Source organism: Mus musculus, chromosome 9, assembly GCF_000001635.26.
Source record: "Mus musculus strain C57BL/6J chromosome 9, GRCm38.p6 C57BL/6J".
In the NCBI taxonomy this organism is placed as follows: domain Eukaryota; kingdom Metazoa; phylum Chordata; class Mammalia; order Rodentia; family Muridae; genus Mus; species Mus musculus.
Window position 1 is genome coordinate 19,476,996 of NC_000075.6, and position 19,754 is coordinate 19,496,749.

A 19,754-nucleotide genomic window follows, 5' to 3' on the forward strand; every position below is an offset into this window, starting at 1 on the left:
TTTCCTAACTAGTTCATTTCTTATACCTCCAATGTTAAGACTGCACTGCCATAATATTTTCTAAAACAAAAATATGTGGTTCAGAATGGTTTGTTGGAACTTGCAAATATAATCTATGTATAAAAACCTAGAAGTGTGTCATACAATCACAGAAAAAATGAAATAATTGTGAGGTTTTGACACAGTTATAGAACATTGATTCTACAAGAAGCATAACATATGAAAAGAGTGTATATTCTAGCTCAGTAAAAAAAAAAACTATCAGTGTACTTACTCTAGAAATCGATGTCCCAATAAACAAAATATCATAGAAAAGAAGCCATCCGACTGAAGAATTTCCCCATAGCTTCTTTCATGTCCCTGTTCCTCAGACTGTAGATAAAGGGGTTCAGCATCTGAGGTACAACAGAATACATCACTGATGCCACTGCAGTATTCCTGGATGAATCCATAATAATAGACGTAATATATACCCCAAAAGCTGTCCCATAAAACAAGGATACAACTGACAAGTGAGACCCACAGGTGGTAAAGGCTTTGTGCTTTCCTTCTAATGATGACATTCTCAAAATAGAAGATATTATGTGAACATAAGAAAAAACTATTCCAGAGATAGGAATACCAGTAAATATGCATGCAGAAAGATAGATCAATATGTTATCAATGAGAGTATCAGAACAGGCCAACTTGAGGATCTGGGGAAGTTCACAGATGAAATTTGATATTTCCAGGTGTGTGCAGAATGACAGTCGGAGCACCATAAGGCTGTGCATCAAAGTATCAACAACACTAATGAGCAGGGACAATAGAATCAGCAGGACACAAAAACAGGGTTCCATGATGACTGTGTACCTTAGGGGGTGACAAATAGCAATATAACGGTCATAAGCCATTACTGCAAGGAGACAGTTTTCCATGCCACAAAAAATTAAAACAAAGCTCATTTGAGTGAGGCAGCCTTTGTATGTAATGCTTTGACTATTTTCTTTTATGTTCACCAGCATCTTTGGGATCGTGCTTGTGCTTAAACAGATGTCATTTAAGGACAAATTGGAGAGAAATAAGTACATAGGGGTATGAAGATGGGCATCAGAGATGGAAATCAAGATTATAAGAAGGTTTCCCAGGATGGTGATCAGATATATAGAAAAGAACAAACTGACAAAGACAGGCTGTAGTTTTGGGTCCTCTGTCAGTCCCAGAAGAAGGAATCCTGGAAAAGTTGTTTGGTTTCTCTTTTCCATGTTGTTCATAAATCTGACAGAGATGATGATAGGTGGAAAAATCAATGACAACTTTGGATAAAGCTGCCACACCTAAGACCTTTTTGGAGTAGTATTCCTGAAGTCTGAAGTTATATTTCAACAATTAAAGCACTTGCTACAGAAGCATGAGTGTCAGACTTCTGACCCCCAGAAACCAGCATAAAGATCAGGATGCTGTAGCAGCTAACCTGTAATCCAACTTTAAAAGTCTTGAATGTGTGTCCTTAAAAAACAACTTTATGAACAAGGTCTTGGACATGAAGCTACATCAACACAGCAGACTTTTCATGAGGGATTATCACAGACTGCCTCCCAGCAGCAGGCATGTCCCTGAGAGACTTAAATCCAAAGCTCTTCATTAGAACTGCATTGGCTTCATCATTTTTAACTCAAGAGTATAAATCCTAGGAGACTATAGGGAGCGAATTTGTGTTATGTAATTTATGGTACCAGGATCTCATCTGATAGTATTCAAATATCTTGTTTCCACTTCCTTCCATTGTGAAGGCCAAGAATATATGCTTTATGATATTTATATTAATTTTCAACTTATTTTTATGTTTTATAACAACAGTCTGCATGGCAGAATTGTGTGCTTTGTTTTATATATATATATATATATATATATATATATATATATATATATATATACATATATACATATATATATATTCTTCAACTCTTTAAAATCTCTCCAAATGGACACTTAATAATTCTCTCACCTCTATGGGTGTTCCTAATGAAACACAAATATCTGAAGATTCAAAGTTATAATACCCAAATGAGAGAAACTATGTAATGCTTGTCTATTTTGGTCTGGGCTACCTAACTCATGATTGTTTAAAGGTCCATTGACTTCACTCTAAATTTCATAATACATATGTATATAATATAATATATATATTATAAAAATGTAAAACATAAGATATATTACTACTTAAGTTTCATTAATGTTTCCAGAATTTTAACTGTTTTGTGTGTGTGTGTGTGTGTGTGTGTGTGTTTTCATTTTTCTGCGGGAGACTAAAATTTACAATACTTGAATATTGACTACTAAAATATTATCTCATGTTAAGAGTTATTGGGGTATTTTTAATATCTTTTCCATATTTAACATAGAGTATTTAATATTTATTATCCATCAAAATGATGGAAAGTATTGAAAGTATGTTTAGTAATATGACATTTTAGTGGAATTACAAAGTTAAACCAATGCAGTAGATTTGGTTAGAATTTAAATTTGATTAAATAGATTTGTTCACTTTTCCATGGTAACACTCATTTTACAAATACCTTTAAGAATTTTGGTGTTCCATGAATTCATTTTAAACTCATTTTACAAATGTATTCTCCCTCAACTCTTTTAAAAATCTCTCCAAATGGGCACTTGATAATTCTCTCACCTCTATGGATGATCCTAATGAAACACATATATCTGAAGATTCAAAGTTACAATGCCCAAATGAGAGATACTATGTAATGGTTGTTTATTTTGTTCTGGGCTACCTAACGCATGATTGTTTATAGGTCCTTTGACCTCATGGTAGATTTTATGACTTCAGTTTCTCAAGGATTAATAATATTTGTTATGAAAATACATCAGTGAGTACATATTGTGTGAGTTCCTTTGTGAATGTGTTACCTCACTCAGGATGATGCCCTCCAGGTCCATCCATTTGGCTAGGAATTTCATAAATTCATTCTTTTTAATAGCTGAGTAGTACTCCATTGTGTAGATGTACCACATTTTCTGTATCCATTCCTCTGTTGAGGGGCATCTGGGTTCCTTCCAGCTTCTGGCTATTATAAATAAGGCTGCTATGAACATAGTGGAGCATGTGTCCTTCTTTTTTTTTTTTTTTTTTTTTTTTTTTTTTTTTTTTTTTTTTTTTTTTCCATTTTTTATTAGGTATTTAGCTCATTTACATTTCCAATGCTATACCAAAAGTCCCCCTTACCCACCCACCCCCACTCCCCTACCCACCCACTACCCCCTTTGGCCCTGGCGTTCCCCTGTACCGGGGCACACAAAGTCTGCGTGTCCAATGGGCCTCTCTTTCCAGTGATGGCCGACTAGGCCATCTTTTGATACATATGCAGCTAGAGTCAAGAGCTCAGGGGTACTGGTTAGTTCATAATGTTGTTCCACCTATAGGGTTGAAGATCCCTTTAGCTCCTTGGGTACTTTCTCTAGCTCCTCCATTGGGAGCCCTGTGATCCATCCATTAGCTGACTGTGAGCATCCACTTCTGTGTTTGCTAGGCCCCGGCATAGTCTCACAAGAGACAGCTACATCTGGGTCCTTTCGATAAAATCTTGCTAGTATATGCAATGGTGTCAGCGTTTGGATGCTGATTATGGGGTGGATCCCTGGATATGGCAGTCTCTACATGGTCCATCCTTTCATCTCAGCTCCAAACTTTGTTTCTGTAACTCCTTCCATGGGTGTTTTGTTCCCACTTCTAAGGAGGGGCATAGTGTCCACACTTCAGTCTTCATTTTTCTTGAGTTTCATGTGTTTAGGAAATTGTATCTTATATCGTGGGTATCCTAGGTTTTGGGCTAGTATCCACTTATCAGTGAGTACATATTGTGTGAGTTCCTTTGTGATTGTGTTACCTCACTCAGGATGATGCTCTCCAGGTCCATCCATTTGGCTAGGAATTTCATAAATTCATTCTTTTTAATAGCTGAGTAGTACTCCATTGTGTAGATGTACCACATTTTCTGTATCCATTCCTCTGTTGAGGGGCATCTGGGTTCTTTCCAGTTTCTGGCTATTATAAATAAGGCTGCTATGAACATAGTGGAGCATGTGTCCTTCTTACCAGTTGGGGCTTCTTCTGGATATATGCCCAGGAGAGGTATTGCTGGATCCTCCGGTAGTACTATGTCCAATTTTCTGAGGAACCGCCAGACTGATTTCCAGAGTGGTTGTACAAGCCTGCAATCCCACCAACAATGGAGGAGTGTTCCTCTTTCTCCACATCCTCGCCAGCATCTGCTGTCACCTGAATTTTTGATCTTAGCCATTCTCACTGGTGTGAGGTGGAATCTCAGGGTTGTTTTGATTTGCATTTCCCTGATGATTAAGGATGTTGAACATTTTTTCAGGTGCTTCTCTGCCATTCGGTATTCCTCAGGTGAGAATTCTTTGTTCAGTTCTGAGCCCCATTTTTTAAGGGGGTTATTTGATTTTCTGAGGTCCACCTTCTTGAGTTCTTTATATATGTTGGACACTGAAACTTATAGAGGAGAAAGTGGGGAAAAGCCTTGAAGATATGGGCACAGGGGAAAAATTCCTGAACAGAACAGCAATGGCATGTGCTGTAAGATCGAGAATTGACAAATGGGACCTAATGAAACTCCAAAGTTTCTGCAAGGCAAAAGACACCGTCAATAAGACAAAAAGACCACCAACAGATTGGGAAAGGATCTTTACCTATCCTAAATCAGATAGGGGGCTAATATACAACATATATAAAGAACTCAAGAAGGTGGGCTTCAGAAAATCGAACAACCCCATTAAAAAATGGGGCTCAGAACTGAACAAAGAATTCTCACCTGAGGAATACCGAATGGCAGAGAAGCACCTGAAAAAATGTTCAACATCCTTAATCATCAGAGAAATGCAAATCAAAACAACCCTGCCGTTCCACCTCTCACCAGTCAGAATGGCTAAGATCAAAAATTCAGGTGACAGCAGATGCTGGCATGGATGTGGAGAAAGAGGAACACTCCTCCATTGTTGGTGGGATTGCAGGCTTGTACAACCACTCTGGAAATCAGTCTGGCGGTTCCTCAGAAAATTGGACATAGTATTACCGGAGGATCCAGCAATACCTCTCCTGGGCATTTATCCAGAAGATGCCCCAACTGGTAAGAAGGACACATGCTCCACTATGTTCATAGCAGCCTTATTTATAATAGCCAGAAGCTGGAAAGAACCCAGATGCCCCTCAACAGAGGAATGGATACAGAAAATGTGGTACATCTACACAATGGAGTACTACTCAGCTATTAAAAAGAATGAATTCATGAAATTCCTAGCCAAATGGATGGACCTGGAGGTCATCATCCTGAGTGAGGTAACACATTCACAAAGGAACTCACACAATATGTACTCACTGATAAGTGGATATTAGCCCCAAACCTAGGATTTCCAAGATATGAGGTACAATTTGCTAAACACATGAAACTCAAGAAGAATGAAGACTGAAGTGGGGACACTATGCCCCTCCTTAGAATTGGGAACAAAACACCCATGGAAGGAGTTACAGAGACAAAGTTTGGAGCTGAGATGAAAGGATGGACCATGTAGACACTGCCATATCCAGGGATCCACCCCATAATCAGCATCCAAACGCTGACACCATTGCATACCCTAGCAAGATTGTATTGAAAGGACCCAGATGTAGCTATCTCTTGTGAGACTATGCTGTGCCCTAGCAAACACAGAAGTGGATTCTCACAGTCAGCTAATGGATGGATCACAGGGCTCCCAATGGAGGAGCTAGAGAAAGAACCCAAGGAGCTAAAGGGATCTGCAACCCTATAGGTGGAACAACATTTTGAACTAACCAGTACCCTGGAGCTCTTGACTCTAGCTGCATATGTAACAAAAGATGGCCTAATCGGCCATCACTGGAAAGAGAGGCCCATTGGACACGTAAACTTTGTATGCCCCAGTACAGGGGAACGCCAGGGCCAAAAAGGGGGAGTGGGTGGGTAGGGGACTGGGGGTGGGTGGGTATGGGGGACTTTTGGTATAGCATTGGAAATGTAAATAAGCTAAATACCTAATAAAAAATGGAAAAAAAAAGAATTACATGAAAATTCCAAGGGGCTTCAAGCACACACAAAATAGATATAGAATTTCCAAATTCATTATATGAGGCTATTATTATGCTAATATAAACCATATAAAGACACAGAAAAGAAAGAGAATTTCAAATGAAATTTACTTATGAACATTAATTAAAAAATACTTCATAAAATAATACAACTTGAGTATGAGAAAATGCCTAAAACATCATTAACCATGATCAAGGAGGCTTCATCCAAGGGATGAAGGGATGGTTCAATATACAAAATATAGCAATGTAATCCATCATAAACACACACACACACACACACACACACACACACACACACACACACAATCATCCCTTTAGCTGCAGAAAAAGCCTTTGACAAATCTAACATACCTTCATATTAAGTCTTGGAGAAAGCAGGGATACAAGATGGATACCTATTCATAATAAAAGGAATATACAATACGGTAAACCAATAGCTAACAACAAATTAAATGGAGTGAAACATAAAACAATTCCACTAAATTCAGTGATAAGAAAAGGCTTCCTACTCTCTTCAAATCCATTTACCATAGTACTTGAAATTCTGGTCAGAAAAATAAGAAAAATAAAGATCAAGTTGATACAAAATGGAAAAGAAGAGGCCATAGTATCATTTTTCACAGATGGTATGACAGTATAAATTAACGACCTCAAAAATTCTAAAAGAGAACTCCTACAGTTGATAAACACCTACAAAGTGTGTGGATACAAAACTCAACTAAAACAATCAGTAGCCCTCCTTTATACAAAAGGTAAACAGGATGAGTAAGAATTAAAGAAACAATACACTTTAAAATGTCCTCAAATAACATATAATATATTTGAGTAACTCTAACCAAGCAAATGAACATGTATAAATAGAACTTCAAGATTCTGAAGAAAAAAAATGATGAAGTTATTAGGAGATGTAAAGACCTCCCATGCTCATGGATTAGTGTGATTAACATCGTAACAATGGCCATCTTATCAAAATAATGCAATTTCCATAAAAATTCTTACACCATTCATTACAGACATTGAAAGAACAATTCTTAACCTTATAAGAAACAACATCAACAAACACAACAATGCAGGATCCCTAAAACAATCCTTCACAAAAATAGAACTTAAGGAGTGACTCTGCACAGAGGATAAGTGTCTGCCCGGCCCGGGAGGGCTTTGCCAGAGCATCTGCAGGAGACATCTTGGATTGCAGACTCCACCAAGACTACTCTGCACAGGTGAGAGTGTGGACTACAGAAGCTAACAGCTTCTGGGACAGGTGGGATCCACAGAGGTTCTAAAGCAGCCCCCTTTTAGGGCTCCAGACATCCGGGCACCTCCCCTGCCAGAGGACAGGTGCCCACCTGGCCCAGGAGGGCTTTGTCTGAACATCTGTGGGAGACATCTTGGCTCCCAGACTCCACCTAGACTAGTCTGCATAGGTGAGAGTGTGAACTACCGAAGCTAACAGCTTCTGGGACAGGTCCTGTTTCAGGCCTGCATCTTCTGCCAGGAGGCAAGTCTGTACACCAGATATCTGTGCACCTTCCCTGAAAGGGGAGAGCCTGCCTGCAGAGAGTGCTCTGACCACTGAAACTCGGGAGAGAGCTAGTCTGCCCGGTCTGCTGGTAGAGAATAACAGAATCACAAGAGGAACAAGATCTAACCAGAGACAACTATAACAACTGACTCCAGAATTTACCAGATGGCGAAAGGCAGATGTAAGAATCTTACTAACAAAAAACAAGAGCACAAACAATCATCAGAACCCAGTACTCCCACCTCATCCATTCCAGGGCACCCCAACACACCCACAAACCTAGACACAGATTTAAAGGCATATCTCATGATGATGGTAGAAGACATCAAGAAGGTCTTAAATAGCTCACTTAAAGATATACAGGAGAACATTGCTAAAGAGTTGCAAGTCCTTATAGAAAAGCAGGAAAACACATCCATGCAGATGATAGAAATGAACAAAACTATACTAGACCTAAAAAGGGAAGAAGACACAATAAAGAAAACCAAAAGTGAGGCAACCCTGGAGATAGAAAACCTAGGAAAGAAATCTGGAACCATAGATGCGAGCATCAGCAACAGAATACAAGAGATGGAAGAGAGAATCTCAGGTGCAGAAGATTCCATAGAGAATGTCGGTACGACAATCAAAGAAAATACAAAATGCAAAAAGATCCTAACTCAAAACATCCAGGAAATCCAGGACACAATGTGAAGAGCAAATCAATGGATAATAAGAGTAGATGAGAATGAAGATTTTCAACTCAAAGGGCCAGCAAATATCTTCAACAAAATTATAGAAGAAAACTTCCCAAACCTAAAGAAAGAGATGCCCATGAACATACAAGAAGCCTACAGAACTCCAAATAGCCTGGACCAGAGAAAAATTCCATCCCACACATAATAATCAGAACAACAAATGCACTAAATAAAGATAGAATATTAAAACCAGTGAGAGAAAAAGGTAAAGTAACATATAAAAGCAAGCCTATCAGAATTACACCAGATTTTTCAATAGAGATTATGAAAGCCAGAAGATCCTGGACAGATGTTATATAGACACTAAGGGAACACAAATACCAGCCCAGGCTACTATACCCAGCCAAACTTACAATTACTGTAAATGGAGAAACTAAAGTATTCCAACAAAACAAAATTCACACATTATCTTTCCACGAATCTAGCCATTCAAAGGAAAATAACAGAAAAAAAAAAGAATACAAAGACGAAAACCACATCCTAGAAAAACAAGAAAGTAATCCTTCAACTAACCTAAAAGAACACAGCCACAAGAACAGAATGCCAATTTTAACAACAAAAATAATAGGAAGCAACAATTACTTTTCCTTAATATCTCTTAATATCAATGGACTCAATTCCCCAATAAAAAGACATAGACATAGACTGGCTACACAAACAGGACCCAACATTTTGCTGCTTACAGGAAAGCCAACTCAGGCAAAAAGACAGATACTACCTCAGAATGAAAGGCAGAAAAACAATTTTCCAGGCAAATGGTCTGAAGAAACAAGCTGGACTATACATTTGAATATCTAAAAAAATCGACTTCCAACCCAAATTTATCAAAAAAGACAAGGAGGGGCACTTCATAAACATCAAAGGTAAAATCTTCCAAGAGGAACTCTCAATTCTGAATATCAATGGTTCAAATAAAAGGGCAGCCACATTCATTAAAGAAACTTTAGTAAAGCTCAAAGCACAAATTGCTCCCCACACAATAATAGTGGGAGACTTTAAAACAACACTTTCACCAATGGACAGATAATGGAAAGAGAAACTAACCAGGGACACAGTGAAACAAACAGAAGTTATGAAACAAATGGATCTAACAAATATCTACAGAGCATTTTATCCTAAAACAAAAGGATATACCTTCTCAGCACCTCATGGTACCTTCTCCAAAATTGACCACATAATTGGACACAAAACAAGCCTCAACAGATACAAAAATATTGAAATAGTACCATGCATTCTATCAGATCACCATGGACTAAGGCTGATCTTCAATAACAAAATAAATAATAGAAAGCCAACATTCATGTGGAAACTGAACAACCCTCTTCTCAATGATACCGTGGTCAAGGAAGGAATAAAGGAAGAAATTAAAGACTTTTTGGAGTTTAATGAAAATGAAGCCACAACATACCCAAACTTATGGGACACAATGAAAGCATTTCTAAGAGGAAAACTCATAGCTCTGAATGCCTCTCTAAAAAGAAACTGGAGAGAGCACATCCTAGCAGTTTGACCTAAAAGCTCTAGAACAAAAGGAAGCAAATTCACCCAAGAGGAGTAGAGGGCAGGAAATAATCAAAGTCAGGATCAAAATCAACCAAGTGGAAACAAGAAGAAGGATTCAAAGAATCAACCAAACGGGAAGCTGGTTCTTTGTAAAAATCAACAAGATAGATAAACCCTTAGCAAGACTCACTAGAGGGCACAGGGAAAGCATCCTAATTAACAAAAGCAGAAATGAAAAGGGAGACATAACAACAGACCCTGAAGAAATCCAAAACACCATCAGATCCTTCTATAAATGTCTATACTCAACAAAACTGGAAACCTGGATGAAATGAAGTTTCTAGACAGATACCAGGTACCAAAGCTAAATCAAAATCAGGTTAATGATCTAAACAGTCCTATATCCCGTAAGGAAATAGGAGCAGTCATTAATAGTCTCCTAACCAAAAAAAGTCCAGGACCAGATGAGTTTAGTTCAGAGTTCTATCAGACCTTCAAAGAAGATCTAATCCCAGTTCTTCACAAACTATTCCACAAAATAGAAGCAGAAGGTACTCTACCCAACTCATTCTATGAAGCCACAATTGCTCTGATATCTAAACCAAAAAAAGACCCAACAAAAATAGAGAACTTCAGACCAATTTCCCTTATGAATACCGATGCAAAAATCCTCAATAAATTCTCACTAACCGAATTCAAGAACACATCAAAACAATCACCCATCCTGACCAAGTAGGTTTCATCCCAGGGATGCAGGGATGGTTCAATATACGGAAATCCATCAACATAATCCAGTATATAAACAAACTCAAAGACAAAAACCACATAATCATCTCGTTAGATGCAGAGAAAGCATTTGACAAGATCCAACACCCATTCATGATAAGAGTCTTGGAAAGATCAGAAATTCAAGGCCCATACCTAACCATGATAAAAGCAATCTACAGCAAACCAGTAGGCAACATCAAAGTAAATGGTGAGAAGCTTGAAGCAATCCCACTAAAATCAGGGACTAGACAAGGCTGTCCACTCTCTCTCTACCTATTCATCATTTTACTTGAAGTCCTAGCCAGAGCAATTAGACAACAAAATGAGATCAAGGAGATACAAATTGGAAAGGAAGAAGTCAAAATATCACTTTTTGCAGATGATATGATAGTATATATAAGTGACCCTAAAAATTCCACCAGAGCACTCCTAAGACTGATAAACAGCTTCAATCAAGTAGCTGGATATAAAATTAACTCAAACAAGTCACTGGCCTTTCTGTACACAAAGGATAAAGAGGCTGAGAAAGAAATTAGGGAAACAACACCTTTCTCAATAGTCACAAATAATAAAAATACCTTGGCGTGTCTCTAAGGAAGTAAAGATCTGTATGATAAGAACTTCAAGTCTCTGAAGAAAGAAATTAAAGAAAATCTCAGAAGATGGAAAGATCTCGCATGCTCATGGGTTGGCAGGATCAATATAGTAAAAATGGCTATCTTGCCAAAAGCAATCTATAGATTCAATGCAATCCCCATCAAAATTCCAACTCAATTCTACAATGAATTGGAAAGGGCAATCTGCAAATTCATCTGGAATAACAAAAAACCTAAGATAGCAAAAACTGTTCTCAAGAATAAAAGAACCTCTGGTGTAATCACCATGCCTGACCTAAAGCTGTACTACAGAGCAATTGTGATAAAAACTGCATGGTACTGGTAGAGCTACAGACAAGTAGACCAATGGAATAAAATTGAAGACCCAGAAATGAACCCACACACCTATGGTCACTTGATATTTGACAAGGGAGCAAAAACCATCCAGTGGAAAGAAAGACAGCTTTTTCAAGAAATCGTGCTGGCACAACTGGCGGTTATCATGGCGGAATGAGAATTGATCCATTCCTATCTCCTTGTACTAAGGTCAAATCTAAGTAGATTAAGGAACTCTATATCAAACCAGAGTCACTGAAACTTATAGAGGAGAAAGTGGGGAAAAGCCTAGAAGATATGGGTACAGGTGAAAAATTCCTGAATAGAACAGCAATGCCTTGTGCTGTAAGATCAAGAATCGATCCTCATGATCCTCAAATGGAACCTCATGAAACTGCAAAGCTTCTGCAAGGCAAAAGACACCGTCAATAAGACAAAAAGGCCACCAACAGATTGGGAAAGGATCTTTACCTATCTTAAAACAGATAGAGGACTAATATCCAAGATATATATAAAGAACTCAAGAAGGTGGACTCCAGAAAATCAAATAACCCCATTAAAAATGGGGCTCAGAGCTAAACAAAGAATTCTCACCTGAGGAATACAGAATGGCTGAGAAGCACCTGAAAAAATGTCCAACGTCCTTAACCATCAGGGAAATGCAAATCAAAACAACCCTGAGATTCCACCTCACACCAGTAAGAATGGTTAGGATCAAAAATTCAGGTGACAGCAGATGCTGGCAAGGATGTGGAGAAAGAGGAACATTCCTCCAATTTTTGTGGGATTGCAAGCTTGTACAACCACTCTGGAAAACAGTCTGGCGGTTCCTCAGAAAATTGGACATAGTACTACTGGAGGATCCCGCAATACCTCTTCTGGCATATATCCAGAAGTTATTCCAACTGGTAAGAAGGACACATGGTCCACTATGTTCATAGCAGCCTTATTTATAATAGCCAGAAGCTGGAAATAACCCAGATGCCCCTCAACAGAGGAATGGATACAGAAAATGTGGTACATCTACACAATGGAGTACTACTCAGCTATTAAAAAGAATAAAATTATGAAATTCCTAGCCAAATGGATGGACCTGGAGGTCATCATCCTGAGTGAGGTAACCCAATCACAAAGGAACTCACACAATATGTATTCACTGATAAGTGGATATTAGCCCAGAAACTTAGGATACCCAAGATATAAGATTCAATTTGCTAAACACATGAAACTCAAGAAGAACGAAGAACAAAGTGTGGACACTTTGCGCCTTCTTAGAATTGGGAACAAAACACCCATGGAAGGAGTTAGAGAGACACAATTTGGAGCTGAGACGAAAGCATGGACCACCTAGAGTCTGCCATATCCATGGATCCATGCATGACTGTGAACATTACCAACAGGACATAATGAAAGCCTAGAGAATGAGAAAATATATTAACCAACCCACATCTGATAGAGGACTAATATCCAAAATTTAGAGAGAACTCGGGAAATTAGGCATCAATAAACCAAGTAACCCATTTAAAATGGAGTACTGAGCAAAACAGAATTCTCATCAGAGGGATCTCAAATAGGTGAGAGACACTTAATTGTTCAATACCCTTAGTCATTGGGGAAAGGCAAATCAAAATGATTATGAAATTTTATCTTATATGGGCCAGAATAGCTAAGATCAAAGACTCAAGTGACAGCACATGTTAGCAAGAATGTGGAGCAAGGGAAAACTCCTCCATTTCTGGTGGGCATGCAAATTTCTACAAGTGTGGAAATTAATTTGGTGCTTTGTCAGAAAACTGGGAATATTTCTACTTCCAGACTCAACTATAACAATAGCTCTCCTCAGTGTATACCCAGTAGATTCCCCACTATACCACAAGAACATTTGCACAACTATGTTAAGAGCAATTTTATGGTAGGAGCTAGAATCTGGAAACAACCTAGATATTTTTCAACTGAAGAATGGATTTTTAAAAATGTGGTACATGTACCCAATGGAATACTACTAAGATATTAAAATTAAAGACATCATGAAATTTCATATGAATGGATGGAATTTGAGAATATCATGCTCAATAAGATAATGCATTACCTGAAAGATACATATGGTATGTACACACTTATAATTGGACAGTAGATATAAAGTATCATCACCGTGGTACAATACAGAGCCCCAAAGCAACTTGGTAATAAAATGTCCCAAGGGAACCTGTGCAAGTTTCACTCATAAAGAAAAAATACAATAATCATATGTAGATGGAGAGAAGGAACTGGGTCGGAGATGGGGTGATGGGTGGTATGGATATCTTGATCGGGTATGGAAGGAGGGGAAGGAGAGGACTAGGAGTGATGGAAATCAGTGGGTGTTATCTCTGGGACTAGTTGGAGACATGAGATGGGGAATTACCATAGCTGTGACAACAACCAGCAGCATAAATGCAGTCTTAAATGGTTAACTCTTATAGACAAGTGATGGATACACAGGGAGCAATGATTGAGGGAATGGTCAACCAATGGCTGGCCCAACTTAAATATAAGTTGAACATAACTTGAACCCTTGTAAGATAGCCAATTCCTGAACTTGCAGGAATTGTGTTGTACTTGCAGACTAGAACCCCTAGAATAGCAGTCACCTGAGAAGTTTCATCCAACAGTTGATGGAAACAAATGTAGGGTCCACAAGCAAACAGAAGGTGGTGCTTGGGGAATTGTGTATAAGTATTGGGGGTAAAATTGAGTTGGAGGGGTCAAGGGCACCACAAAAATACCTATAGGGTCTACTAATCTGGGCCCATGGAGCAGGGCATTCACAGAGACACAACAATTAACTAAAGAGCACACAGGGACTGGACCTAGGCCTTGTACAATTTTATTGCAGGTATGCAGCTTGGTCTTCATGCGGGCCCCCTAACAATTAGAATCAATGCTATCTCTGACTTGGTTGTCTACTGTTGGATCCATTCCCCCAACTGGACTTTAGTGAACATGGTTGCACTTAGACCTACTGCAACTGGATTTTCCAAGGTCAGGTGGTACTGAAGGGGAGCCTCTGTTATCCTTGTAGAAGGGGAGCAAGAGTAAGTAATGGAGTGTATGATTGAGATGGAAAGATACACACACACACACACACACACACACACACACACACACACACATATACATCCATATATATCTCCAATGATGACATAAATGTTAAATGTTATAGGAGGAAGAGATTGCTTAGTACCTGGCTTGAAGGGCCATTGCATAGGAGTAATCCATGCCTGTTAATTAAGGCCATTCAAAAACCTATATCATGGGAAGTTATAGGCTTTGGAGAATTTAATTCTACTACCTAACTAAAATTACACTGCATGAAATTGCTGTCAGAATGTGTGTGTGTGTGTGTGTGTGTGTGTGTGTGTGTGTGTGTGTGTGCGTTTAGCATGGATAAAACTTTTCACTATAAAAGAGAAGCTTCTATTTCTAGTGAACTTTAGTGAATTCAGAAACTTGTGTCTGCAGGAACCCTAATGGAGGAGTTTGGGGAAGGACTGAAGCTGAAGGAGATTTACAATTCTATAGGAAAAACAATATCAACCAACCAGATCCCCCAGAGGTCCAAAGGACCAAACTAACAACCAAAAAGTACTCATGGAGGGACCCATGGCTCCAGATGCTTATGTAGCAGAGAATTGCCTTATCTGGCATCAATGGGGGGGGGGGCGCTTCATTCTGTGGAGACTAGATGCCCCAACCAGATCCCAATTAGTGGAATGGTAGGGCATTGAGGTGGAAGTGGTTGACTGCATGGGGGAACTCCTTCATAGGATAAGTGGGGAGCGAGGATGGTATAGGAGGTTTGGAGAGGGGAAACCCAGAAAAGGTATAACATTTGAAATGTAAAATAAATAAAATAACCAATACAAACAAAAGGAGAGATGAACTTGTGTCTGCCCAAAATATGCTTAAATAAGTGAAAAGTGTTTCAGTCTTAGAGAAGACATTTAGATCTTACTCTTTAAAATTTGGAAAATCCTGAGAAACAGAAAGAATATAAGAGACAGCGGATAGTGGACATGAGGATTCCAAAATATCATCCTCTAGCCTATATATGGAATTACAAAAAAATGGATTTTCACTAATTATAGTTGACCACAGTCTGTCAACAGATGGGGTGTGATGGAGGAACCTATAATGCTTGGCGTTTTGTTCTGGGGAGATTCAAGGAAAGAGGGAATTGATGCTTTAGATTGTATGCTCACTGCTTACCTTATTGATCTCCAATGGATAAGTCTCGTCTGATTTTCACACAATTGCGTAAGATTAAATTGAATGTGTCACTTACTGAAACAAAAAATACTGAAAAAATAGGATAAGAAAGTGTGGGAGGTCAGGAACCAAAATAAATTGTATATAATTTTAACACTGTCAAAGCATTAACTTAAAAAATAAGACAAGGAGCATATCAATAAAAACATAGATTGAAATTTTCTATATAAATTGTAAAAACAAAAATGGAACTTCTTGTAAAACTCTGTTGAAGAGCTTTGAAAATACTCTTCATGAAAGGGATCAGAAATAATAGAATAGTATTCTTAACCTCATGGGTCATCAAATCATGCACATTTAATTCTACACTTCTATATACTCAGTCATTAAGCAGTGCTCCCTTGGGATTGGAATTACAATGAAATACAGGGTCTAGTGGGAAGCCTTGGATATTAAATACCTATGATACCTATACTTTACTGTCAAACTCACCCTGTGACTAACTCCTTAATGTTCTTTGTGTGTTAGAATGAAACATCATCCAACCAAAGATTTGCATCAACCAAAGATGATCATGGTTCTCCAGGGGCCCATTGAGTCCTAAGGCAGCCAATCTTGTACAACTTCCAGGTGAGATTCTGAGGATTATTGTCAGTAAGGTAGCAAATACATTATCATAGTATCTTACTGGTACATGGTAAGGCTTACAATTCTATTCTTAGAGGAAGTAAGGGCATGTAACATAATTTATGAGAAATAAGAGCTTTACTTCACTTGTAAATTTTTGGTGTGTTTAACACACATATTTATACTGTAATACACATATATTTCATTTTGCCTGTAAAATACTATCTAGACGAACACTGCCCATTTTCTTATGACCAGACATTGGTCATTTCTTGACTATAATGGCTATCTTAAATCATTCACATATTACTTTAAGGTGCTGTGGTAGTAGTATCCAGAGATTTGATGAAAATGTTAGTTTGCTAAGTTTCTCTTTTAAAATGGCTAAAATTGATGGCTTAAAAGTAATTAAATATTTTTGGTTGTCTTTGAGTTTGCAGAAAAATCAAATCTTCAGATTTCTTGTTTCATAAGGTTTAGGGGTGTCTATGTATCACTTAAATGTATAAGATAGAAATCAGAAGAACCAGGGAGGCAAGTCCTTTATTTTGGTAAAAGATACACATGACAATACCATGCTTCTTGACACAATTAATCAGGTTAGATATATTGATGTATTTCATAACTTTCTAAAATAACAAAGTAATAAACATATAAAATTTATTCCTTGAATATTTCTCTTCATTCATCTTCTTTTTTCAAATATATTTGATATTGAATTCAACATGATCATTTGTTCATTGATCATTATTAAATGGGTATTCATAAATAAATGATAGGAAGCATATTTCTCATCACTTAAGTAAAGTAACCCATGTGGTTTTGTCAAATACTTGAATGTGGTACTAATAAAAATTTATAAAATATTATTGTACCTATTAGTATTAATTTTGAAAACATCAATTACAAATTCAAGTTTAATTATGATACATATTCTGATTTTATGAGTAAAGGATTCAACTTCAAGACAATGGAGAACTATGATTTATGTTAATACCATAAAATAGAATATTGTCACGAAATGATACATATATGACAGTATAGTTATTCTCCCCAGAAATAAGAAATTCATGTGTCATGTGATAGATCGAACTTCAACTCATTAATTGCATTGGAAAATATTAGTAAATCAATAATTGGGAAAGGTATATTTTTAATGTTTATTGTTATATAGACAGCCTTGCATTATTTATTTTATCACATAGTCATAATCCACAGTAGAGAATACACTAACTTTTGCATTTAAAATGCCAGAAGTTTTTTTTATTATTATATATACTTTTTCACAACATACCTCTGAGGTTAACAATCAAAATATTTTTTCTTATGTAACTAATTAGGTATTTTTCAAATCAGGTTATCACTGAACATGATAAAATATGCCTAGACTAATTGAATATTCACGCATACATATATGCATATACACACATATACACTCACATATACAAACATGTACATACAGAGTAGTTGTAGGCAGTATCTTGATTAAGGATATTAAATATTTAGTACAGTGTTGACAATTCTTGTTCTTTTTATATTTTATCATTGAAAAATTTCCAGGAAGTCAGTCTGAAACTTAATTCCAGTACAAATGCTTACAATGCCATAAAAATTAAGATATATAACTTGATTATATATATTAAGAAGTCTAAGCTGTGAACTGAGCATCATTTCAAACTGGTTTCTAGTGAGAGGAGCAAAGCCAGGTTTCTCATTTAATTGCAGTTTCTGAATATTTATAAAATTAATACAATAGTCTGAAATAAATTCCTGATGTGTCTCATTAACACAGTATGTAACATGCACATCTTATAAATGCAGAATGCGTGAGGTAATTACTAGACTAAATAATTATTTCTATTATAGCTATTTTCCTATTTTATATGAAAAGAAAATCATTGCTCTTCCTGAGTACTCTCCTTCTTTCTACATCTAGTTTTCTAAGTCTATGTTATCTGTAAGTCCTTGTCAAGAAACTACAAATTGTTTAACAAAAACTCAGTTTTTCATAATTTATATTATTTTGATATATTTCAACTGTAATATTAAACCTAATGATATGTTCTGTATTTTGTTAAAACATCAAAAATTTTAAGATAATGAGAGTCAACAACATGCTCTCTATACTTCCTGTAAAATTGATTTCTAAAGCAGATTCCTTTATTTTTCAGTGACAGCACTTATGAGGTGGAAGATTATGGGCAGAATTAACAAATTTTAACTCAAATTTACCTGAAATGATGTTCTGCATTTCTTTAAGGTTCATTAATAAGTAAATTTTAGAGTGCATAAAGTGAAAGAAAACTTAAGACTACATTTGAAATTAAATACTAAAATGTGAAAATATTGTTATGTCTGTGACGATTTATGACTGGTAATTATACATTTTCTGGAGACATAGGTGCAGAATGTTCATAGACTGAAGTTGAACAAAAAAGAGCAAGGATCGGAGTTTTCCTCTGCTGGTTGTGTCTATTGGTTCTATGCTATCATCTCATAAGTACATCAAATTCATGAACAAGTTCACCCAAAACTAAGGAGAATAATAAGAGAAGATTTTGACTTAAGCCAAATTATTTGGCTATTGCTATTGATTTTGAGTTTGACACATTCATTGCAGTCTGCCATTTTGTGTGAAAGTGTGGATACCTTTAAAGGAAAAAAACTGTGCATTATTACTCAATGAAGTCTCATCACTTGTCAAGATATTTGCAAATACCTTTTTATTCTATAGATTGAATAGATATTAGAACACAAATGAACAGGAGAAGTAGAGGCAGGCTATAGAGAAAATCCTGAAGTATTTTGTAGTTCATCTTTTAACTAAGAAAGGTTTTATTTTATATGCACTGTTTTTCAAGCTTTAGAGGAAAAAAAAATCAAAGAATATATATATATATATATATATATATATATTCTTAATTTTCATTTCTTAGCATGTGTCTGTGTCAGTTTTCAAATACCACATGTGAGATCATACTTTTTAGAAGACAGAAAAAAATCATAAATTCTAGAGCTTGTCACAGAAAGTTGTGAGCTTCCAGACAACAATATGGAGAAACAAACCTGTATCCTATGCAAGAGCAGGAAGTCCATTTTACCTGGAAGTCTTACTTTCCAAGCTTCAGTGAGAACATTTATTTAAATATGCATTATATCTCATTATCTTTGAAATCGTTAAAAGTAAGTCAAAATATTAAATTATGTTTATATCTGTCCTATATTAATGTGGTATTGCTATTTATCACAAAATAATCTATTTTCATTGCACATTTTGTCAATATTAAAGCATATAC

The 19,754-nt window shown here is 36.7% G+C and overlaps 1 protein-coding gene across 1 annotated transcript; it reads right to left on the reverse strand.

Annotated features, from left to right (window-relative positions):
- Positions 1 to 305: 305 nt before the first annotated feature.
- On the reverse strand, positions 306 to 1,253 carry Olfr850 (olfactory receptor 850). Its single transcript, NM_146523.1, has one exon. It carries the CDS (start codon positions 1,251 to 1,253, stop codon positions 306 to 308), a length of 948 nt encoding a protein of 315 aa, NP_666734.1.
- Positions 1,254 to 19,754: the final 18,501 nt, after the last annotated feature.